The 24,913-nt window shown below is 42.9% G+C and overlaps 1 protein-coding gene across 3 annotated transcripts in view; it reads left to right on the forward strand.

The window, feature by feature from the left end:
• Nucleotides 1-24,913, forward strand: part of hspa12a (heat shock protein 12A) — a 205,575-nt gene that overhangs the window by 146,090 nt on the left and 34,572 nt on the right. For all 3 annotated transcript variants that reach the window (XM_078564662.1, XM_078564660.1, XM_078564661.1), the window contains exons 5-6: nucleotides 13,029-13,133; nucleotides 14,160-14,276. In XM_078564662.1, the coding sequence (XP_078420788.1) occupies nucleotides 13,029-13,133; nucleotides 14,160-14,276 (222 nt within the window). The remainder of the gene's footprint in view (nucleotides 1-13,028; nucleotides 13,134-14,159; nucleotides 14,277-24,913) is intronic.

Raw genomic sequence — 24,913 nt, forward strand, 5'->3', positions numbered from 1 at the left:
GCGCCAGGAATCGTGGCGGGCGGGGGCACTGAATTTGGCGTGATGGAAAAAGTCTGTTCCCTGCCAGCGGAAAATTAGTTTGGATTTTTGTTCTCCTGACATTGATGGCAGGTTAAAGGCAGGTCGAGTTTCCGGCTGATCTATGTCAGGAACCACATTTGCATTCATTTGCATCTCATGAATGCTCATTAAAAGACCAACTTGCCAGAATTAAGGTTCCCCCCTCCAAATTAAGTATTCCTCCAGTGGATAACTAGAATGGTCTTTTTCCGACTGTATGCAAGTGGCGTGCTTCACCTGGCGAACTTCAGTTCATCCACGCCTTGGAGGTCAGTAAACGCTGGCTTTCACCTACCTTTAAGAGCGTTGTTGCGAGATATTGTGCTATAGCACAAGCTGTGCCAAGGCTTGGCACGGGAGGCAATACCAGCGTGGAGGGGTGAGACAGGCAGGACTGGCAGGAGTGGAGGGGATTGTGTGGAACACAAGAAGGGAGGAGTGAGGCAGAGGCAGACTAAGGGGGTGGTGTGTGGAATACGAGACGGGAGGGGGAGTTGGAGGCAGGACTGGGGTTGGTGAGCAGAACATGAGAGCGGAGCAAGGAGACTGAGGCAGGACTAGGGGAAGGTCAAGGAGTAGAGTGGAGTAGTTAAAGACTGCCCTGAGGCAAGAGTTATAAGACTGTGCAAAGAAGAGTCAGAAATGGTCCTGGGGCTGAGGCCACACTATTGGGGGCCTATTGAAGAGACCGTCATGTTCAGGGGAGGCATCTAGATCCCATAAGTCAGTAGCTAAAAAGTCATGGGGTTATTGGATGATCCCAAGGGGGAGTCCCAAAAAGTCAGGGTGCATGTGGCCTCGATGGGGAGGTGTCAGGTCAACAAAGGGCATGGGAACATCAACATTAGAGGGTTCAGGGAGGAGAACAGGAATATCCACATGGATAATGATGGGCTCAAGGGTAACGGGGGAGGTCACTTCTTCCTAGTGACGGGAGTAAGGGGAATTAGGAGGCAGTGAGTATGGAGGAGGACGGGAGGAACTTGGTGGGTGATAAGGGGAGGTTGGAAGCTGGTCTCAGAAATGAAACTCAGCAGCACCATTTTCAATCTCACCTTGCAGTGACACAGTTCGATAAACAAGCTAGAAAAGTCAATTGGTGAGGGGTCTCTGGGCACATGGGAGTTCATCACAGCAATTTTTGGCCGATTGAAGGGGCACCCTATAAATGTCCTGCTCAAACCATGGACAGCATGGCTCAGCTGAGTGCTGGACTTGAGGGTCTAATGCATAATGAACAAGTTTGGCTCCTTTCCTAATGGTGCATATTCAGGTGAGAATCCATTAAATTTTGATTCTACAGTGCATATGGTCTTAATTAGCATCGGACCCTTACAGAGATATGTCAGAATGGATGTAAGGTCATAAAATCAATGGCTACATTTGCTGCGCAGGGAGTGCATGGATTCTACAAACCTCCATGTTCCCAGTGCACTGGTCATGGCATTCAAGGCACCATGCTTGCAGTCGTGACATAAATGCAATGTTTAAGTATCGATAGTTATTGTCAAGGCCACTGGAGAACAACCACCAGAAGCCTGACAGTGGACCCTAGGACTTGGGTCCTTTGATTCTAATTAAAATAAAAGCCATTGCAAAGTACACTTGGGACCAAAGTCTCTAATGTTGGCCATGACGTATACTTGCCACATCCACAAACTACAGGTTTCAGTGTGACAGCATCAGTGTAATCATTAACCTTGATGAACAATTCTCATGAGGCCAAATAATGTCGGCCTGAGATGCAAGGCTCACATGTGCATTGTCCAGCCATCATTTTCACATATGAAGTGCCTATGTTCATGCTTCAGATGTGGAACTCAAGGCGATTAACTGTGATGAGATTGTGTGAAACTTAATGGAACTGAGGAATCTGATAGGAGATAATTGGGGGCAGTTTATTTTGGATCCTTGAATGAACATAGGAACATATGACATTGATTAGTTTTTCAACACCTGAGACTTGGAGAGGGATAAATGCAAACTACATTTACAATAGTGCAGACTATATACATTAAATGCCACCATTGTGCATTCAAAACTTCTTTATTTTTCTAACCCTACAGCTACAGCTACAGCTAGGTGCTGCTCCAACATCCACAGCAGAGATGGAGGCAGCCTGCTTTCTGCTATGCCCTGTTGCCTGAGATGACTTTGATGGGCCTCCTCTGGAGGTCCGAGACCTGGAGGGCCTCAAGCTGTTAAGGGTCTCCTGCTCTGGGGCAGATGCACCCTCCTCGGCCTGACCTGCTGGAGTTGATGGAGTCATAGGCAGAGGGGATTTGGAGCAGCAGGACGCTCTTGAAGTGTCCTGGGTGGATGCCCCAGGGGTGCCTGGCTGGCGCTTCTCCCTTTGGGTGCCCGAGGCCCCTCGCTGACTCCTTGAAGGGAAGGGGCACCTGGAGCGAGGTCAAGGTGCTCCATACTCCTCTTGCCTAATCACTGCTGGAATGCACCAATGGCTAGAGCGATTGTGTGTAGGTCCGAGTGCAAATGCGTTAGAAAGGCGGTCACCACCATGGAGACTTCGATACACTCGCATGTAGGAGCCACAACAACAGATAGAACATGGACAGACTCCTACATCCTTCGTTCCAGTCAGGTGACAGCCTCTGACAATTCTGCCTGATGTTCCCCTGCCTGTCTTTGCATTTTCAATATTCCTCTCTGGGCCGATTCCAGAGCTTGTCATCAGACCCAAACACAGCAGGGGCCTGGTCTCTAGCAGGCTGCCACTGCCTCTGCCTGCTGTGGACAAGTGAGGTGATCACCAGATTGTGAACTCATGCCTACTCTAAGCCTATCTGAACTATGCCTCACCGAGGTGCATGTATTTGTGCTGGTGGAGGCTGCAGGTGAACGCAGTGATGGGTGTTCATCTGATTGTTGCACTGCCTCCTCATCGGAAGCGGTCTGGGGGCTGGAGCTGAGACACTTGCTGGAGCTCTTTCTGCACCTTTTTGTGCTGGTAGCTGGAATAGAGAGAAGAGATAATTGTTGATTGACTAGGCAGGCTTCAAAATTATAGGTCATTCACAGTCATTGTCCGCATGTAGCCAATTTTACTGCAAGCACCCTCTCTGGCTTGTTGCGGAGGTCGATCTCTCTTTCTGTGCAGGAAAGATTTCTCTCTTCTCCAGCGAGCTCTGCCGCCTGCTCTTCATGGGGGGGAGAATGTCCTCAGCTCTGGGGTCCCATCTCCGTCCTTTGCTCACTCCCTTCTGTTGTGGGAGATATTGTCCTGCATATAGACAGATGGATTGACTGTGAGCACTATGGATGAAAGAGCAGTTCAGAAGCATGCATGCCTGTTTGTCTGCTGAGCCCTCCCCAGTTAGGCATTAAGATGCTGTTTGTGCTGGACCTTACATGAGATAGTGAGCTTAAAGAGGCTAACCGACATTCAGTGCTGATGTCTCATTTGCTGATTGTGTATGACATCCGGAATTTAATGGTGGCTCAGGGATTAAATGGGAGTCACACAGCCTTACCTGTTGGATTTGCCCGCAGTCTACCGGAGTGGTCCCTTGTTGTCAGGCACTCAGTGTCCAATTGAGGGCCCCAGCATCAGGAATTGGGAGGGGAGGAGCGTCGCTGACCTTGCCTTCGACTCCGCTGCACCCCTGGACCTCCCCCATGGAAGCAATGCGGGGCTCCCAGCAATTCTTCAACTGGTGGGTGAGACCCCCATCGCCAACATCCAGCCCATTATGAGCTACACACTCTGCCTTCAACTGCTAGAAATTGTTTGATATTATTAAAGGAGACAATGTCACTGATGTTTCCTATTTAACATACAAAACCCATCAAGCGAAACTGTTAAGATATTAGATTCGCTGCCAGCACAAACTATTGCAAAATATACAGAACCAATGTTCATCTTCAGGTGCAAGTCAGCTTCAATTTGATTTCCATTAGCTAAGTTTCACTTGAATCTCAATTGTAAATAGTATTAAGTTCTCTAATTTTAGCCTATTTCATTAGTTCTTCACAACTGAAGGTGCAAATGGAGATGGGTCCAAGTTCAACACCATTGCTCAGAGGGCAAGTTTGTGTGCAAGCCAATTGTAAAGGGATGGGAATAGTTAAAAATGGGTTATCAGAAGTTGGGCAAAGATTCAGAAAGCTTCTGCAAAACCTTTAATGCATAATTTGCCAATTCTGAAGGAGCAGGGATGAAGGATTGGATGGCCAAGGTGAAGGTGAAAGGGCTTTTTGGTGCAGAAATCAGTTTGCAGTAAGTGAAAATGTAACACAGCACCCAGACTCTCCTTTGATAGCTGTTCAAGTCAAGGTGATGCTGCCTGGGATGCTCACAAGGATAGATGCCAGTTGTGCCACACCAAAGCACCAGCCTATATGTCAGCAAGGCAGCATGTCTGCAACCAAGCTTCATACCTCACCTGACTGTTATTGTTCCTGAGCATATGCAAGTTTTATGCTGCACAATAGATGCAGGTCTCCATTTAGCAGCTGGCATGGCTTGTCACCCTCCAGTCTGCTGACCCCGACCTGAGAAAGCAGGTTCGCATGGCCAGTCCCAGGTAAGTTTGGTTGGACCTGCCGAAGTGGTTGGCGTCATTTTGGCAGGTACAGTCAACAGGCAACGCTGCTTCCTGAGCATGTTGGCGTGCCTTCTTTCATGCAGTAGCATGTAAAATGGGATCGTCCGATTGAGGTGCTTTGAAAAAACCTCCCGGCAGAATCGTTGTTCCTGATCTCACTTTTCATTGTGATAGCTCTGGGGGATCTGCAGGCGCAGCCGCCTTGAGGAAGAGGAACCCCGCCGGTAGATTATCTCCAAAACAGGTCCAAAAGGGAGGGTGCCAATGAAAGGGATTGGCATGTACGGCACTTGATTGATGACCAACATGCCACCCCCTTTTGCAGCTTCTCATCTTCCTGAGAGCAAAACAACTCAGAAAATCCTTATTGGACAGCCTACTGAAGAGAAAAGTAATTGAAAGCCTGAGTAAGAGCAGAAATAAAAATGTAAAAATACTGCAAGAAGGAGCTTTAAAAGTCCTGAAACACTTAGAATAGAAATATGTGAACCTTTTAAAGATTCTGTGGCCTGCAGATCTGCCTGAGACTCCTTTATGCCAGATTTCTTTGGGCATGCCAGAGACTTGGTGCCAGGAGCCTGAAAATAGTATGGCATCCTTCCCTGTCCCCTTTACATATATTAATAAGGCTTTCACCTGCTTCAGACCAGAGCTCTCTGTGCCTGTAAAGTTCCCCACTAAAAACCTTGAAGAATGTACAATCCTGCAGTTACTTTTCTGTTGCTCTGCTGCTGTAGGATCAGCCCCACTTATACATATATATTATTAGATGTATAACATCTGCAGTCCACAGGGAAAGCAGACAGAATATTATTCCTGATCTCTGTCAGCCAGAGTTTATATTCCCTTCTGCACATTGAAAAGTAAATATTACCAATTCAAATTAACAACTGGCTTTGTGGACTCTACTCAGGTTGGCAATCTCAGCATTGCTACAAAAAGCCCTTTAAACCTAAACCACATTTTGCAGCTTGTGTTATCGAGTTGTCACATGCATATTAAGTCTGCGGTATGTTATGCACCAGACACATCTACAGAGTCTGTCATCTTCATTGAAGTAGCTTTAAGTTAAAAAGCAAAGCGTATGTTTTGATGACGATTAATTGCCCTCTTTATTCAAGCCTTATTATGGGGTTATTCAGAAGCAAGCTGGAATCAATAGAAAAGCTGAGTCCTTGACTGATTTAAAAATGACCTCTTTTACCATCACAGAAAGCCTCCCAGTTCTATGCTGAAGTCTATCTATAATGGTAGGTGACCTTTATCTTTTCCACAGTTATAATTAGGGTGGAGATGATCTTTCAGATCAAAGATGGTGCTCCAGTGGTTTAGCTGATCTAGGTTATTTTCCCAAATTACTGCAAACTGAAATTATTTGCTTTGAAAGCCATCCATTCAAGTTTTAGGAGTTTATATTTTTACTTTGCATTATAAGAAAGCAGCTCATGGTCCTCTTGAAATAGCAGTTTGTATGCATCAGCCCCATTGCAAAACAACGTTAAAGGCATCACAGTCTCAAATGTAGTTTTCATTCACTAATTTAAATCCCATTAGAAAACTAACCAAGCCTAGTATGATATTTACATGACATAGAGGGTGTAGCTTAGGCCAAAAATGTTTCTTCATTTTATTTGACATTCTTAAGGAATTTTCAGGAAACATCTTTATAATTTTGCTTATTTCATTGTGATTGCATAACCCAGATGCCATAGCAGCATTGCAATCATATCATATTTCTTTAGTTATAGAGTTGACTACATCACTTCCTGCCTCATTTGTGGGAAATTATAACCTATGTGAAGTATCGTCCAAAAAGGATGGAAAGAACTGACCTATAAGCCAAACATTAGGAAGGAATATCAGTTTCAAATGACACTCTGTTCCAAAACGAAGCCTAATGCATTTATGGTCAGAGGGAAAGAGGTTTACTGACCATTGCAGGGACCATGTGAAATTGGTGTTGGCAGCTCATTAACATGACTCTGGTGTGTGATCAGCACTACCTGCGCTATTCATTAGCTGTGTGTGCTTACTTGAGGGTGGGGTGCTGTCAGGGATTCAAGCTTGACTGATGCCATAAAGTCAGTCAGCACCTCTTATAGGGAAGGTGCGCTCTGGCTGCAAGTAGGAGGGCAACTTCCCAAAAATATCTGCAAGAGGTCCAAAGAGGCCACCCAAGTTCCCTGATGCAGCATTGGAGGCCTTCAGTTAGCGATAAATTGAAGGGGAGATATACTGTTTACTCCAGGGAGCAAAAAGTCTCCCAGGTAGCACCTACTTGATACCTAGTACTTGATAAGGTTTCCCTCCATAGTCTTCCACTAGGGAATTTCCACAGGAGGCGCACAATGAGTGCATTGGTGGTCACAGTAATTTAAAAAAAAACTCAACAGACTTTCCTTAGATGAGTCCTTAGAGGGCATGAGATTAAGGATTGTGGGAGGTTGTTCGAGTCCTTAATTATTCTTGTCGAGAAAGGAGTTGGCAAAGGAAGCATCTTAGGTTGTGTACAGTTGGAGCTGTGTGTTTATGAACTCTTTGAGCTCGGTCACTTTGCTTAGAAATACTTAATTGTCCATTCAAAATTTTACAGAGACATGTCAACCTATGGGCCTTTCTTTGTTCTGGAGACTGTGCCTGCCTAATGACTTGAGCAACTGGAAGACCCTGGTATCTCGAAAGTAATTATTTGTTACAAAACTGCCTGGCACTGAACTTTCTCAAGGAGGGTAATGATTTTAGTAGTATATGGGTCCCAAGCAGCTGTCTGTACTCCAGGTGTGGCCTGACTAGTGTTCGGTACAGCATTTCCTTTTCTGTAGTTGAGTGATGGAGTTTTGTCTCACGAACCTTCGAATGCCTTCAAAGCTTGTTTGCTTTGTACATTCCACTTTAAATTACTTTAGTTGTGGATTCCTAAGTAATGGTATTCTTTAGTAATATCAAAGGGAGAATCATGCATTGTGTAATTGGGTACTGATGGAGATTGAGCATTGCTAATTCACGGGATGTTGCATTTCTCTACTTTGAGTTTCATTCCCTCTGTATTGGCCTATTTGACGAGATTATTTCGATCTTCCTGAAGGTTAACCTCATGTGCTGTTTCAGTAACGGTCGTGTAGACTAGGCAGCCAGAGCTTGAAGTAATCTAGCTCTAACTGGTGTTAAGGCTGGATATAGAGAGGGTGGAAAATCTTTCTATTTAGAAAGTCACCTAGCTGGTGATGGTGAGCAATGTAGGTGCAGTGTATGGTACCTTGTACCCTGTGGAAGGCTGCACTACAGGCAAAGTTTAGTGTGCCCACCTGCTTCATCCCATCCATTGGAAAAGTAATGTAGTCATTCTATCTGGTGTATTAACCCTCGGTGTTCTCTGATAAGATGTGAACAGCAAACTGAGGGATGTCACTTATGTTACCTGATGCATCCTGGAATAATCCCATGGCATAAATGTTAAGGGCCACATTGGCCTTGGCAGCATAGGAAGGCATGAATTGTGGTTGTAGAAGGTGAGTTAGCTCAGTGACTGCCTGCTTGGGGTAATGATGGTGCATGACATATTGGTCCTTAATCAGGAGAAGAGAAGATCTCCCTGAGGACCTGCATAGTATCCTCCTCCTCCTCCCTCTTCTCACAGTGCTCCTGCTGTCCTGTCATCTTGGCTGTTCCTGCATGCTCTCCAGCCGCAAATATTACTCCACTAAAGGGAGAAAATAAGGAACTGTATGCCAGTTAGCCTGACATCAGTGCTAGAGAAAATATCTAATCTATCATTAGGAACGTTGCAAAAAGGAAATTGTGTCTGGCAAATCTATTAGGCTTTTTTGAGGTTGTAACTAGCAGGGTTAGTGGGAGGAGTGTGTCCTGGGGTCTGGGGTACACCATCCAGTCTTCGCATCCTCCTGTCATTCGAGCGATCTTGTCCTGCATATAGACAGGTGGATTGACTGTGAGCACTATAGATGAAAGAGCAGTTCACAAGCATGCATGTTTGCTATGTGTGCTGAGCCCTCCCCAGAAAGGGATTAAGATGCCGTTTGTACGGGATCTCACTTGAGATGGAGAGCTTAAAGTGGCTGGTAGACATTCAGTGCTGATATCCCGTTGACTGTTAGTGTGACATCTCTCTAGACTCCCACCCTTAGACTGCCTGATGCCCTAATGAGAGTGTGAGTTAGAAGTGAGTAGAAGTTTCACTTACCCTGGCTGAGCACATCAGATCATTCATTTGTTTCCTGCACCGCAGGGTGGTCCTTTTTTTGCGTGCCACGGGCACTGACTTCTCTGTCAATCTCCTACCAGGCCAGCGTGGTCAGGTGGGAGGATCTCCTGCTCACATCCTGAAGAAGGAGGACTTCCTGCCTTTCCTGGAAGGCCTAGAGGAGAATCCCCACGGAGGCCTCGCTGAACCATGGAATAGACAGTTTTGTATGTTTGGTCAGCATGCTAATGTAGACATTCAGCCCACACCTGGCCTGCAGTGAGTGAATATCTGTGTGGGTGATACTTAAATATGGTGCCAGGACCTTCGACCCCATGAGATAATGGTGGGTGGACGAATCACTGCCCGCCCTGCCATGAGATTTGATGAGATCTTCGCTGATGCATAATTAATGAGCCGAAAATTGGGTGCGAAAATCTACCCCATTGTCCAGTGGGAATCACGACAACTTCCCCTCCCGTCACTGCACTTAGTCTCCAAAATGGAAAATTCCACCCTTGGTTAATGGAGAGAAAATAGAGGGTAAGAATAAAGAGGACATTTTCTGGCCGGCAAGCTGTAACTAGTTGGATAATGCAAGAATCAGTGTTTGGGCCTCAGCTATTTGCAATCTATATTTTTTGAGAGTACTGAATATAATTCATCCAAGTGTGCTTTTTTTTTTATTCATTCATGGGATGTGGGCTTCGTTGGCTGGGCCAGCATTTAGTGTTCATCCCTGGTTGCCCATGAGAAGGTGGTGGTGAGCTGCCTTCTTAAACCGCTGCAGTCCATGTGCTGTTAGGGAGGGAATTCCAGGATTTTTACTCTGCGACAGTGAAAGGATGGCGATATATTTCCAAGTCAGGATGGTGAGTGACTTGGAGGGGAACTTCGAGGCAGTGGTGTTCCCATCTATTTGCAGCCCTGGTCCTTCAAGATGGTAGTGGTCGTGGGTTTGGAAGGTGCTGTCAAAGGAGCCTTGGTGAATTCCTGCAGTGCATCTTGTAGATGATGCACACTGCTGCTACTGTGCATTGGTGGTGGAGGGAGTGAATGTTTGTGGATGGGGTGCTAAGCAAGCGGGCTGCTTTGCCCTGGGTGGTGTCGAGCTTCACTTATCCAGGCAAGTGGAGAGTATTCCATCACACTCCTGACTTGTGCTTTGTAGATGGTGGACAGGCTTTGGGGAGTCAGGAGGTAGGTTACACATCACAGGAATCCTAGCCTCTGACCTGCTCTTGTAGCACAGTATTTATGTGGCTAATCCAGTTCCGTTTCGGGTCAATGGTAACCCTCAGGATGCTGATAGTGGGGGATTCAGTGGTGATAATGCCTTTGGCGATGGTTAGATTCTCTCTTATTGGAGATGGTCATTGCCTGGCACTTGTGTAGCGTGAATGTTACTTGCCACTTGTCAGCCCAAGCCTGGATATTGCCCAGTTCTTGCTGTATTTGGACATGGACTGCTTCAGTATCTGAGGAGTCGCGAATGGTGCTAAACATTGTGCAATCATCAGCGAACATCCCCACTTCTGACCTTATGATGGAAGGAAGGCCATTGATGAAGCAGCTGAGGATGGTTGGGCCGAGGACACTACCCTGAGGAACTCCTGCAGTGATCTTCTGGAGCTGAGATGACTGACTTCCAACAACCACAACCATCTTCCTTTGCTAGGTACGACGCCAACCAGTAGAGAGTTTTCTCCCGATTCCCATTGACGCCAGTTTTGTTAGGGCTCCTTGATGTCACACTCAGTCAAATGTTGCCTTGATGTTAAGGGCAGTCACTCTCACCTCAGGAGTTCAGCTGTTTTGTCCATGTTTCAACCAAAGCTGTAATGAGGTCAGGAGCTGAGTGATCCTGGCGGAACAAAAACTGGACGCCAGTGAGCAGGTTATTGCTAAGCAAGTGCCGCTTGATAGCACTGTTGATGACCCCTTAGATTACTTTACTGATGATGGAGAGTAGACTGATGGGGCAGTAATTGGCTGGGTTGGATTTGTCCTGTACAGGACATACCTGGGCAATTTTCCACATAGCCGGGTAGATGCCAGTGTTGTAGCTGTACTGGGACAGCTTGACTCGGGGCGCGGCAAGTCCTGGAGCACAAGTTTTCAGCACAATTGCTAGAATATTGTCGGGACCCATAGCATTTGCAGTGTCCAGTGCTTTCAGCCTTTTCTTGATATCACGTGGAGTGAATTGAATTGGCTGAAGACTGGCATCTGTAATGCTGGGGACCTCCGGAGGAGGTCGAGATGGATCATCCACTCAGCACTTCTCAGATCGTTGCGAATACTTCAGTCTTATCTTTTGCATTGATGTGCTGGGCTCCCCAAGCATTGAGGATGGGGATATTTGTGGAGTCTCCTCATCCAGTGAGTTGTTTAAATGTCCACCATCATTCACGACTGGATGTGGCAGGATTGCAGAGCTTAGCTCTGACCCATTGGATGTGGGATTGCTTAACTCTGTCTATCACTTGCTGCTTATGCTGTTTGTCATGCAAATAGTCCTGTGTTATAGCTTCACCAGGTTGATACCTCATTTTCAGGTATGCCTGGTGCTGCTCCTGGCATGCCCTCCTGCACTCTTCATTGAACCAGGGTTGATTCCCTGGCTTGATGGCAACGGTAGAGCAGGGGATATGCCAGGCCATGAAGTTACATATTGTGTTTGAGTACAATTCTGCTGCTGCTGATGGCCCACAGTGCCTCATGGATGCCCAGTCTTGAGTTGCTAGATCTGTTTGAAATCTATCCCATTTAGCATGGTGGTAGCACCACAAAAATGATGAAAGGTATCCTTTGTCTCCACAACAACAGTGTCGGTACAAGTGACCACTGCACAGTCATGGACAGATGCATCTGCGGCAGACAGGTTGATGAGGATGAGGTCACGTATGTGTTTCCCTCTTGTTGGTTCCCTCACCACATGGCGTAGACCCAGTCTAGCACCAATGCCCTTTCGCATTCGGCCAACTCGATCAGTAATGGTGCTACCATTAGGGATGGACATTGAAGTCCCCACTCAGAGTACATTCTGTGCCCCTATCACCCTCAATGCTTCCTCCTAGAGACGTTCAACATGGAGGAATACTGATTCATCAACTGATGGAGGGCGGTACGTGGTAATCAGCACCATTCCCCTGTTCTAACCCTGTAGCCCTGTAAGTTTATTTTCCACAATTACTCATCTAATTTTCTTTTGAAATCATTCATCATCTCTACTTCCACCACCCTTTTAGGAAGCGGGTTCCAGGTCATTACCACCCGCTATGCAAAAAAAAACTCTTCCTCACATGCCCTCTTCATCTCTTGCCCAAAACCTCATCTGTTTCCCCTAATCCTTGTACAATCAACTAGTGGGAACAGCTTTTGTCTACCTTATTTAAACCTATCAAAATCTTTCACACCTCTATCAAATCTCCCCTAATCTCCTGTGCACCAAGGAGTACAGCCTCAGCTTCTCCAACCTAACCTTGTAACTAAATACTCTTCATCATCCCTGGAACCATTCTGGTAAATTTCCTCTGCTTGCTCTCAAGGACCCTCAAATCCTTCCTAAAGTGGTGATGGGAGCTGGGCACAATACTTCAGTTACCTAGATGCAAAGGGAATCGAGAGATGTGGATAGGACAGGGAAATAAAGTTGAGGTAGGAGATAAACCGTGACCTTATTGATAAGGCCTAATTCTGCTCTTATTTCTTATATTCATATTTTCTTACCTCTTGCCTGATTTTAGCCAGTTGGTCTTGTTTTAGAGAAACTTTGGGGCTGATTTTGCACTTTCTCTTAGCACTAGCTCAAAGGAATTTAAATGAAGCAGGGTCTATGTCACGCATGCCCCAGCAGGTTACGTTCTACGCAGTAAAGACAAAAAAAATTGCCCTTGGACCTTTTGAATTGTATGTACAGTTAATATTGACTGTAACCCTTTGTATACTGGTTGGTACATTTTGTGCAAGGCCGCAGAGACCTAATTTCTCTTGAGAACTATAGTGAGAAAAAAATGCACTCAAGAAGATTTCAGTATGGCTGTTTGATCATACAGACAATAAATTACTTTGAGAAGGAATTGCTTTTAAGTGGAGTACACTTTGTGCCTGGATAGAGTTATAACTCTGAAAGCTTGGGTAATTGCCATTTTATGGAACTATCATCGTGTGATGCATTTATTTCTTTCACTGTCATCTAGAATCTCACAATTGAAACAGAACTGGAGGCTGCCAATGGGAAAAAGGTCAAGGCTATCGAAATCTTTGCCTGTGCTCTAATGTTCTTTAAAGACCATGCATTACAGGTGTGTTAGAAACAGCAAAGAATTTATATACAATTTTTAAAATGCTATGTTCATCAGACAGTTTTGATGGAAAATTGGGAATTGTGTTTATTTTGAAATTTATGCTGTTAAGTATTCTACATTATGAAGCATTGTGACTGGACTGTTCTGTGTAATAACATCGTTTGGTACTGCAGTTGATCGCAATAGTTTTAAAGCTTAATGCTGCAGACCAAAAGAATCAGTGGCATTTTTACTGGATGTATCTGTTTATTAGCATAGAAGCAACACTAGAAACTTGAAACACAGCAATTGTCGTCTATTTTTGGATCCATTTCCTTTGGCAAGTAACTGTGCAGAGGATAATTACAGACTAAAAGAATCAGTAGTACTTAAAACTGCTTTGGACTTTTAAGAAATTTGATAGCCCTTGTCAAAAAAAGCTTTCTTTTAAACTTCGACAGTAATCTTCCGTTCTGAAAAGATTTTGGGACTCCCCTTGGTATGGCAATTCTTGTTAGTTCAGGTGTAGACCCAGAGCAGCCACACTGACCTTCACAAAAAGCTATTCTTTTACTCTTCTTCACAATTCTATGACCTAGTAATCACCCTCCGTACAGTTGCTTGCTAAAGAAAATGGATCCAAAAGTAGACGGCAATACTGTGTTTCAAGTTCCTAAAGTTTCTTGAATGTTAATAAACAGATACATCCAGTAAGAGGCTACTGGAAGCTAATTAGTAATAATTTTAACATTCTATGGTTCTTACAAATGGAAGCTTTGTTTTTTTGATCAGATTTGGGGTGGAATTTTACGGCCCCGTCATGGCGGAGGTGGGGCCATAAAATGCGGCGAGCCATTCAATACTTCATTGACTTTGACAGGAACAGAAGATCCCACTGGCTGTAGGGGCCCTAAAATTCCATCCTTGGTGTGTGCACATTGCAAGTGCACGTAAGCCATGTTGTTACCTAAAGTAGCCAGGATGTTGTGTAACATTTCAAATGATAAAACAGGAAAGCAGTCATTGATATAATTCTAATTTTAGGAGCTGAGTGACCAAGCTGGTTCACAATTTGGGAACCCAGATATCAGATGGGTCATTACTGTGCCGGCTATATGGAAGCAACCCGCAAAGCAATTTATGAGGCAGGCAGCCTACAAGGTAGGTTATAAGCACTGTCAGAGGTTGATTACTTCTCTTATTGCAGCAGTGAATTGAACCCATAGGTTTTATCAGCAGCATCGCATGTAAGACGCTAGCGTGCTCAGACAAGCCACAGCTTCTGTTTAAGGTGCAATTGTTAGGTGAGGCCACATGCATATCAGAAGGAATATTATTGCGATTCTATAACATATTAAAATTTACAATTAAAGGTTACATCTTCAACACAAACTTACTACAGAAATGGTTACTACTACATTAATTATATGGGCACTGAAATATCGCAAGTCATAGATTCCATTTGAAGCTGCAGTGCACTTATGTGTTGACATGCATACAACACACAGAGGTGAAAAAGTTGCAGTTCTAAGGTGGGTTCCCCATATATTTCCATAATTAACAGACAGTGAAGGTCTTTGTGGTCATGTTTTTATTTGCATATTAGTTCAAATTTCAGACATGATTTTATAAATGAATAATTAATGTATTAATATTGACAGTAAACACTAAAGAGAAAACACTTCAAAGAGAATGCAAGAAATGGAGTAAGCAATTACAGTAAAATACTAATGTTATTTACATTTTCTTGGCTCTAACTTCTACCTGTGTTGTCAGTGGCAGATAATGTGTTTGTTTGAAAGAATGCACCAAAGCCATCGGTGATTAGGGTTCTGTATTGTGTTTTGGACTCAGGAATGGTGTTTTTATGAAGATAGATTAGCAAGGACTTGGACACCTGGAAATATTTGTGGCATCTCTATGCTATGAGGAAAGTGCTCTTTGCCTTTCAAAGTTGTAAAGGGCCAATTTGCTGTCTGTTACCTGAGAATACAGAAAAATTAATCTTAATTACTTTGAAAACAAAAGACTGTAACTTGAGATGAAAAGTTTGCCTAACTAATTTTGATCCAAAACTGTCAAACGCTTGCAAAGTTAATGGGGTAACCCAATAACCAATACGGCAGAATCCATTGTTTTCCAGTTTCACCAGCTCAAAATCCAACCAACAGTGAAATAAATTTATATAGCCAATTTTACGAAATAATTTGTTTTCAGTTATATTTAAGGCTACTGATGTAACTCTAAATACCTACATACAGTAAGAAGACAGCTAGATTTTCAGTGAAATGACTGTAATTCCAAAGAGATCCACACAATGACTTAATACATATTGAAACTATTGCAAATCTGTCATGTATTTCTTGATATTGAAGTAGCACTGAAACAACCTTGCACGCACGACCATCTTGAATGCCATAGCAAGAACTTGCATTTTGAAAAGAATCTAATCCATAAGATGGTAATGTCTGGCTCAAACCATTACAAAGTTTTCAAAAGTTTTCAGTTGTCATTTGGATAACTTTAGTTTAGATAGGTTTATTTCAATGTTGTGAAAATTAATCATTGTTGCAAAGTATTCATGTACCATTGCCTTTTACTTGCCTGCATTTATGGCACAAAATCACTAGCTTATTGAATGAAAAACCTACAATCAAAATCCATTACACACACATGCTATAGGTACTTACTGTTAAATATAATGGAAGTTATTATAAAGTTCAAAAATAATTTAAATTAATCACATAATGCAAAATAAGCTTTGTTGACAGTGTTCCAAAGACAAATTGAAAAATTCAAATTTGTTATTACAATATTATGGTAAGATGATCAGTTCTACCAATTTTGTTTCCTGTCCAAAAGAGACAGTTTTAAAATCAGTATTGATAAATAGTCAGGGTTCATGCTATTGTTTTCAATATTGTTACAAAACTCAAATTACCAAAAGTAGCAATTTCTTTGGATAAGTAATATTTAAACAGTATTATTGTTTGGCATTGCATCCAAGTTTTCATTTAAATTAAATCCATTCTGCAAAGCACATTCTAAAGGGAATTAGTTGCCTGGTAAAACTGTTCTGATTTGATTAAAAATGGCCATGATTTATAAACCTATTCTAAACTATAAAAATAAAAGTAACTGCGGTATTGAAAGAAATATTGTGCTCTAGTTATTTACCTACTAAGCTAAATAATACTGTAGCTCAACTAGTTACTTAGAGAAAGTCACATTTCTGTGTGAATAGTTATATGAGCGTTTCCAAGCTAGGTCATTATTAATATTGTGTAGTGGGATAGCCTAACAACTGTGGAATCAATCTGCAGATCAGGAAGGGGAGAATTGTTCCAAGGCAACTGTTACATTTGCTACGTCTAATGTCTTTTGGATGAGGTGTTAAGCCGAAACCCCGTCTGCGCACTCAGATGGCCATTTAGTCAAAGAAGAACATGAGAGTTCTGTTATTTAACTAAAAATGTTTTACTGGAAAACTCAACAGCAATGCCAAGGGAAAAATAATCTATCTCCATATTTTAAATAAGTTCCATATTTCACATATCTTGAATGTAATTAACGAATGCTTGTAACACAAGCTGTAATTGTTAAAGAGAACATCCAAGACCTTAATCTAGATATCCCAGCTGCAAATTCCACATATTGTGATGGACTGGAAAGACCGCCCAATAACCTAGTAATTAATTTTATGGCGGCTGGGGAGTGCCTCATAGCCTGTTGAAGTGAATACACTGAGAGAATTTGGAATCGGTGTAATTTGAAAAGTCTAAGAATTTTGTCAGCAGAATTTATCAGATAATGAACACAATTTTTTGGCCATCAGGGTTTGTCTGTCACTTCATTGGAGAATCATTGATAATTTCCAGCTAGGCTTGCAGCTAGAGATCGAATCAACTTCTACTTGGCTTAACCTACTTTCCGACGACACTTTACTGAGATAATGTTGACTGTACTGTTGCGAATATCATCCAGTCTCGGGCAATGTTTGATGTCCTGTCCTGCTTGTAGCTACCCCTACCAAGGGAGCTGCTGTCATAGTATGTCACACTCATCCATCTTACGCAGTGCTCACACATCCACTGTAGCTTGTCTGCAACCGCTCTGTGATGTCAGTCATCCAACTACACTAGGTCAACCCCTCTTTCTGTTGCCCTCCACTTTCCCCTTCAAAAGAGATATCTGTAATTTTTCAGCTCTGATCAAATGCCCAAGATACATTTTCTTTTCTGGATGTCACTTTTTAGAGTTAATTTCGCTCTTGCAATTTCAAGCACCTCTTCATTGGCCTTGTGGTCTGCATATGGAATTTTAAGCATATGTCTTAGCATCCACATTTCAAAGGCCTGTATTTCTTCAACAGATCATTTTTTATTGTCCAGGTATTTGAAGTAGACAGGAATGTGAAGAGAATGTAGCATCTTATTAAGGTTTTTCCTCTTTTGAAAAATAAGAGAAGATGGGAAGTAAAGCTCAATCCTAACAATTCACAACAATTGAATCAGACTAATCCTTAAATATATATATTGTAGAATGAACTAGCAAGGAAGGCAATTTCTTTAACCATGTTCTTCTTTGAAATCTGATATTATGTGCCACATCTGCAGGTTTCTAGAGGAAGGGTCAAAGTAAATACTTGAGAGATCGAACTCCATTTAAATCAATTTACTCCAAATTGAATTTGATCCCAAGTATAAATTGGTATCAACAAAATGTTACCTCAACTTCAAGTTCGACAAAGTGGAGCCATAATGTCAATTTTGGCTCTAACTAACATCCACATTAGATCCAAGAGCATAACAATGGATTTAAAAAATGGGAGACACCTCAATACAAACCTTGAAATCAGGCACTTGCTCATTTCAGAGTGACCAAGTATTGAACCTATAATATTTTTTGGCAATGTATTTGAACTGTAAATTTGGAAAATAGATAAACAATGAATGGGAATCTTTAACAGCAATAGAAAAAAAAGGATTTGAGTGTGATTATTGATTATTCAGGATAAGTATCTAATCAACATGAAGTTGTAATAAACAGAGCTAATTAAATACTATAATATATATTAATTTATTTCAGTATTTTGATGTTAAATCAAAACTTATACTGACAACACATTTTGAAATTGATAAAATTTTAGTCATTGTGGCTATTTCTGAGTAAATTGTTGAAGTTGTGCTAAGTTTGTCTCTTGTTTTGTAATCGTAAAAACTGTTTTAATGGAGCATTCAGAATTCTTGCATCTTTACAAGTCATTTCGCTTCTTAATTCATTGAAGAAAATCTCTCAACCCACAAGAAAATCTCTCAAATAGATGTGTAATTGTACATTGGCTTTCTTTTGCAGCTAATAAAAGTAGGGTTCTTTGACATATCCCCGCCAACCCCCTTCCCCCAGCCAAACTTAATTTCATAAAATATTTTTTGAGAATGTTTAGCCCAGTATCTTACCAGTAATTTTTGGTAAACCAGACCTTTAAATCTTGAGATTAACTGGGATTGATTTTTACTTCAGTTTGTTGCTGAACTGCAGCTAGTATTTTGAACTTTCATTTACTATTTCAAAATTCAAGTGGCAAAGCTTACTTATTGGCCATATATTATCTGAATGGTAACATCACTATGAAACGCTGGAGTTCCAAAACCACTTCAACAATTCAGTATAGAAAGAGATTTGTAGCCCACAGTGAAGCAACAGCACTTGCCACTGACCTTGAAGAAAGCTCTCCACAAAGATCTGGCAATCTCTGTGATGTGGATTTCCCCTTTCACAAAATTGATTTAACACCAGATTCAAATGAATGGGTTCTCCAGGCATCCAACAACAGTGACATCATGAAGCTGGGTAAGTAACCAAACACATTTAAGCATTCTCATAAGCAAGTAAAACGCATTGATTATTCTTCATTTTTATTAAATTTTAGCAAATGAAATAAATGATTGGAATATACACATTAGAAGCTGAAATATCATAGACTTAAAAAAAAATTAATAATGCACTGAATTTTTTTATCATAATGGAGAAATTTGACATTCCACAAATATAAAGCTAGATTTTCAGGACCATGGAGGTTGTTCAGCAGTAATTATGAACTTAGTATGCCTTTAAAAACCCAGTTACACCTCGTTCAACAAAGTGTAACTTCTCACAATTATTACAGCGAGGCTAATAGCATAGAGTGAAACTTCTTGTTAGTCCAGTGATTTCTAATTGATTGCAACATGTGGAGTCTTCAACAGCACAGCCTATAGAGAAGCATAGAATCACTGATAGCAACTTCTAGGTTACCACATTTAAATTCCCATGCTCAGACTCTAGAAGTTGCTAAGTGTTTCAGAAAAATAATGATGGTGTGCACTAATAGAATGCAAAATCTGTGTTACTCTACATATAGTTGGCTAGAGAGATAAAAGATTGAGAGAGATTTATAGATATATACCAATATAGGCTTAATCCTCTCACAATGGAAACCTCCTGTGCTTTGAGTTCAATTAACATTCTAACCAAGATTGCCTCATCAATCTGTTACAGGCCTCTTAGTTAGCCATTTTGGCAACATCTTTAAATTAGTTTACAAACCCATAACAGAGTGATGCAAATTGTCCTGAAACACACCACCAAGTCAGTTGCGTATATGTCATTATGATACTTATCTCTCCTCAAACAATATGATTTGGTCAGCACTTTGTAAACACAGTGCCTTTTTAAACCTTCATTTATAAAATGTCTGTATATCTCCTAAGGAATCATTTTATGGATATGGTTTGTGTACATTTAATTGGTACAGGTACAATTCTTTTGGTCACTTTAGGAAATCTTTTGACAAAAACAAAGAAAGCATAGGAGGAGATTGAGGCCTATGATGATCAGTACAAGTAGAAAAGATTGCATGATGTGCAGACCGTAATAGTTACCACCATGCTGGTATCATGCAAGTGTTACAGTTTGGAAGGCAGTTGATCCAGAGTGAGAAATGCAAGGCATGAGATTAGATAGGTGAGTTTTACCACGTTCACCTTTGAGAGAAGACAACATAGATTAGATAAAAGCAAAATACTGCGGATGCTGGAAATCTGAAACAAGAGCAAAAATTGCTGGAAAAGCTCAGCAGGCCTGACAGCATCTGTGGAGAGGAAGACAGAGTTAACATTTCGAGTCCGTATGACTCGTCATCAGAACTAATGAAGTTCTGATGACAAGTCATATGGACTTGAAATGTTAACTTGTCTTCCTCTCCATAGGTTAGATAAAGTTGATTATACACAATCTAAGGAACAGATGTGTTTTTATTATTTCTTGATTTCTATATACTTAAATCAACATCACTTAAACCACAAATCATGGTTCCTGTTGTTCATTGTGGAATGATAATTGGGAGAAACCTAGTATGAAGACTATACTTATCTAGCTATGAAGACATAAAATGGCAGATTTCCTTCTCTAATGTCCTTTAGGGAAGGAAATCTACCATTCTTACCTGGACTGGCCAACATGTGACTCCAGACCCACAGCCCTCTGAAATGGCCTAACGCAGTTGTATCAAACCGTTAAAAAGCCTACAAAGTGGAATAAAACCAGACGGATAACTCGGCAGCAACCTAGGCACCGGAAACGACAATGGCAAATCCAGCCTTGTCGACCTTGCAAAGTCCCCCTCACTAACATCTGGTGGCACAGGTTAGCAAAACGACAGCCTGACACAGTCATACTCACAGAATCATACCTTACAGACAATGTCCCAGACACCACCATCACCGTCCCTGGGTATGTCCTGTCCCACCAATAGGACAGACCCACCAGAGGTGGTGGCACAGTGGTATACAGTCGGGAAGGAGTTGCCTTGGAAGTTCTCAACAGCATCCCTGGACCCCATGAAGTCTCATGCCATCAGGTCAAATCTGACCAAGGAAATCTGCCTGCTGATTGTCATCTTCCAGCCCCTCCTCAGCTGATGAATCAATGCTCCTCCATGTTGAACACCACTTAGAGGAAGAACTGAGGGTGGCTAGGGCACAGAATGTACTCTGGTTGGGAGATTTCTATGTCTATCACCAAGAGTGGCTTGGTAATACCACTACTGACCAAGCTGGCCAAGACCAAAATGACACAGCTGCTAGACTGGATCTGCAGCAGGCGGTGAGGGAACCAACAAGAGGGAAAAACATACTTGACCTCACCCTCACCAATTTAACTGTCACAGCTACATCTATGACAGTATTGATAGGAGTAACCACCTATGCCCTTGTGGAGATAAAGTCCTGTCTTCACATTAAGGAGACTACATCAAGTTGCGTGACATTACCACCGTGCTGGATAGGATAGGTTTTGAGCAGATCTAGCAACTCAAAACTGGGCATCCATTAGGTACTGTGATCCACCAGTAGCAGCAGAATTGTATTCAAATACAATCGTCAACCTCATGGCCCAGCATATCCCCATTCTACCATTACTATCAAGCCGGGGATCAACCCTGGTTCAATGAAGAGTGCAGGAGGGCATGTCAGTTGTAGCACCAGGCATACCTAAAAATGAGTTGTCAACCTGGTGTAGCCACAACACAGGAGTAATTGCATGCCAGACAGTGACAGCAGCATGCGATAGAACGAAATTATCCCACAACCAATAGATCAAAGCTCTGCAGTCTTGCCACATGCAGTCATGGATGGTGGTGGATAATTGAACAATTCACTGGAGGAGGAGGCCCCACAAATCCTTAATAATGGTGGAGCCCAGCGCATCAGTGCAAAAGGCAAGGCTGAAGCATTTGCAACAATCTTCAGCCAGAAGTGTCGAGTGGATGATTCATCTCAGCCTCATCCTGAGGTTCCTAGCATTACAGATGCCATCCTTCAGCCTATTCGATTCACTCCACATGATATCAAGAAATGGCTGAAGACACTTGATACTGCAAAAGTTATGGGCCCTGACAACATTCCAACAATAGTCTTGTGCTCCAGAACTAGCTGTGCCATTAGCCAAAAACAAAAAACTACTGCGGATGCTGGAAATCCAAAACAAAAACAGAATTACCTGGAAAAACTCAGCAGGTCTGGCAGCATCGGCGGAGAAGAAAAGAGTTGACGTTTCGAGTCCTCATGACCCTTCAGAACTGAGTAAAGTTAGGAGAGGGGTGAAATATAAGCTGGTTTAAGGTGGGTGGTGGGGTGGGGGGAGAGAAGTTGAGGGAGGGGGGTGTTGTAGGGACAAGCAAGCAGTGATAGGAGCAGATAATCAAAAGATGTCACAGACAAAGGAACAAAGACGTGTTAAAGGTGGTGATATTATCTAAGAGAATGTGCTAATTAAGAATGGATGGCAGGACACTCAAGGTACAGCTCTAGTGTCACGCGCACAGTTCTCAATGAAAAGATCAAGAGAAGGTAAGAATCCAGCGGGAGGGGTCCAGGTGGAGGGAGAATATTGGAGGTGGGTAAAAGGATCCGTTGAACGTTGACATGTCCTCCATCTTTCTTAACCGAGGTTTTCCACCCACGGTTGTTGACAGGGTCCTCAACCGTGTCCGGCCCATCTCCCGCGCATCCACCCTCACGCCTTCTCCTCCCTCCCAGAAACATGATAGGGTCCCTCTTGTCCTCACTTATCACCCCACCAGCCTCCGCATTCAATGGATCATCCTCCGCCATTTCCGCCAACTCCAGCATGATGCCACCACCAAACACATCTTCCCTTCACCCCCCCCCGGCGGCATTCCGCAGGGATTGTTCCCTCCGGGACACTCTGGTCCACTCCTCCATCACCCCCTACTCCTCAACCCCCACATATGGCACCTCCCCATGCCCACGCAGAAGATGCAACACCTGCCCCTTCACTTCCTCTCTCCTCACCGTCCAAGGGCCCAAACACTCCTTTCAAGTGAAGCAGCATTTCATTTGCGTTTCCCCTAACTTAGACTACTGCATTCGTTGCTCCCAATGCGGTCTCCTCTACTTTGGAGAGACCAAACGTAAACTGGGCGACCGCTTTGCAGACCGGTCTGTCCGCAAGAAGGACCCAAACTTCCCTGTCGCTTGCCATTTTAACACTCCACCCTGCTCTCTTGCCCACATGTCTGTCCTTGGCTTGCTGCATTGATCCAGTGAAGCCCAACGCAAACTGGAGGAACAGCACGTCATCTTCTGACTAGGCACTTTACAGCCTTCCGGACTGAATATTGAATTCAACAACTTTAGATATTGAACTCCCTCCCCCATCCCCATCCCCTTTCCGTTTCTTCCCCCTCCCTTTTGTTTTTTCCAATAATTTATATAGATTTTTCTTTTCCCACCTATTTCCATTATTTTTAAATCTATACCTGTAATGCCCTGTCAGTCTTTCCACCCCACCTCAACTAGAGCTATACCTTGAGTGTCCTGCCATCCATTCTTAATTAGCACATTCTCTTAGATAATATCACCACCTTTAACACGTCTTTGTTCCTTTGTCTGTGACATCTTTTGATTATCTGCTCCTATCACTGCTTGCTTGTTCCTACAACCACCACCACCCCCCCTCAACTTCTCTCCCCCCACCCCACCCCCCACCTTAAACCAGCTTATATTTCACCCCTCTCCTAACTTTACTCAGTTCTGCTGAAGGGTCATGAGGACTCGAAACGTCAACTCTTTTCTTCTCCGCCGATGCTGCCAGACTTGCTGAGTTTTTCCAGGTAATTCTGTTTTTGTTGTGCCATTAGCCAAGCTGTTCCAGTACAGCTACAACCAGGCTATGTGGAAAACTGCCCAGGTATGTCTAATACGCAAAAAAGCAGGACAAATATAACCCGGCCAATTACTGGTCCATCAGTCTACCCTCAATCATCGGTTAGGTGATGGAAGGGTTTCCCAACAGTGCTATCAAGTGGCACTTACTCAGAAATAACCTGCTCACTAACACTCAGTTTGGGTTCCACCAGGGCTGCTCAGATCTTGACCTCATTACAGCCTTAGTCCAAACATGGACAAAAGAGCTGAACTTGTGAGGCGAGAGTGACTGCCCTTGACATCAATGCAGCATTTGACTGAATGTGGTATCAAGGAGCCCTAGTAAAACCAGAATCAATGGGTAGTATCCTAGGCCCAACCATCTTCAGCTGCTTCATCAATGACCTTCCTTCCATCAGAAGGTCAGAAGTGGGGATGCTCACTGATGGTTGCACAATGTTCAGCACCATCTGCGACTTCTCAGATACTGAAGCAGTCCATGTCCAAATGCAGCAAGACCTGGACAATATTCAGGCTTGGTCTGACAAGTGGCAAGTAACATTCATGTCACACAAGTGCCAGGCAACGACCATCTCCAACAAGTGAGAATCTAACCATTGCCCCTTACATTCAATGGCATTACCATCACTGAATCTCCCCACTATCAATATCCTGGGGCTTACCATTAACCAGAAACTTGACTGAAGCAGCCGTATAAATACTGTGGCTACAAGAGCAGGTCAGAGGCTGGGAATTCTGTGGAGAGTAACTCACCTCCTAACTCCCTAAAGCTTACCCATCTACAAGGCACAAGTTAGGAGTGTGATTGAATACTGAGGAAGCTCAACACCATCCAGGGCAAAGGAGATTGCTTACTCACCATCACCTTCTCAGGGCAATTAGGGATGGGCAATAAAAATGTGATCCCCACATCCCATAAAAGAATTTTTAAAAAACAAGCATAAGGTCAGAGAATGTATATCTAGAGAACTGACATTAAAGTTCGTGTAACAATGCACCTGGTTATTTCACCTGAACTTAGGAATATAGGAAAATATATTCACTATTACTTACTATCTGCCACCTTAA

The sequence above is a fragment of the Cetorhinus maximus genome, chromosome 20 (assembly GCF_964194155.1).
Source record: "Cetorhinus maximus chromosome 20, sCetMax3.hap1.1, whole genome shotgun sequence".
Lineage (NCBI taxonomy): Eukaryota > Metazoa > Chordata > Chondrichthyes > Lamniformes > Cetorhinidae > Cetorhinus > Cetorhinus maximus.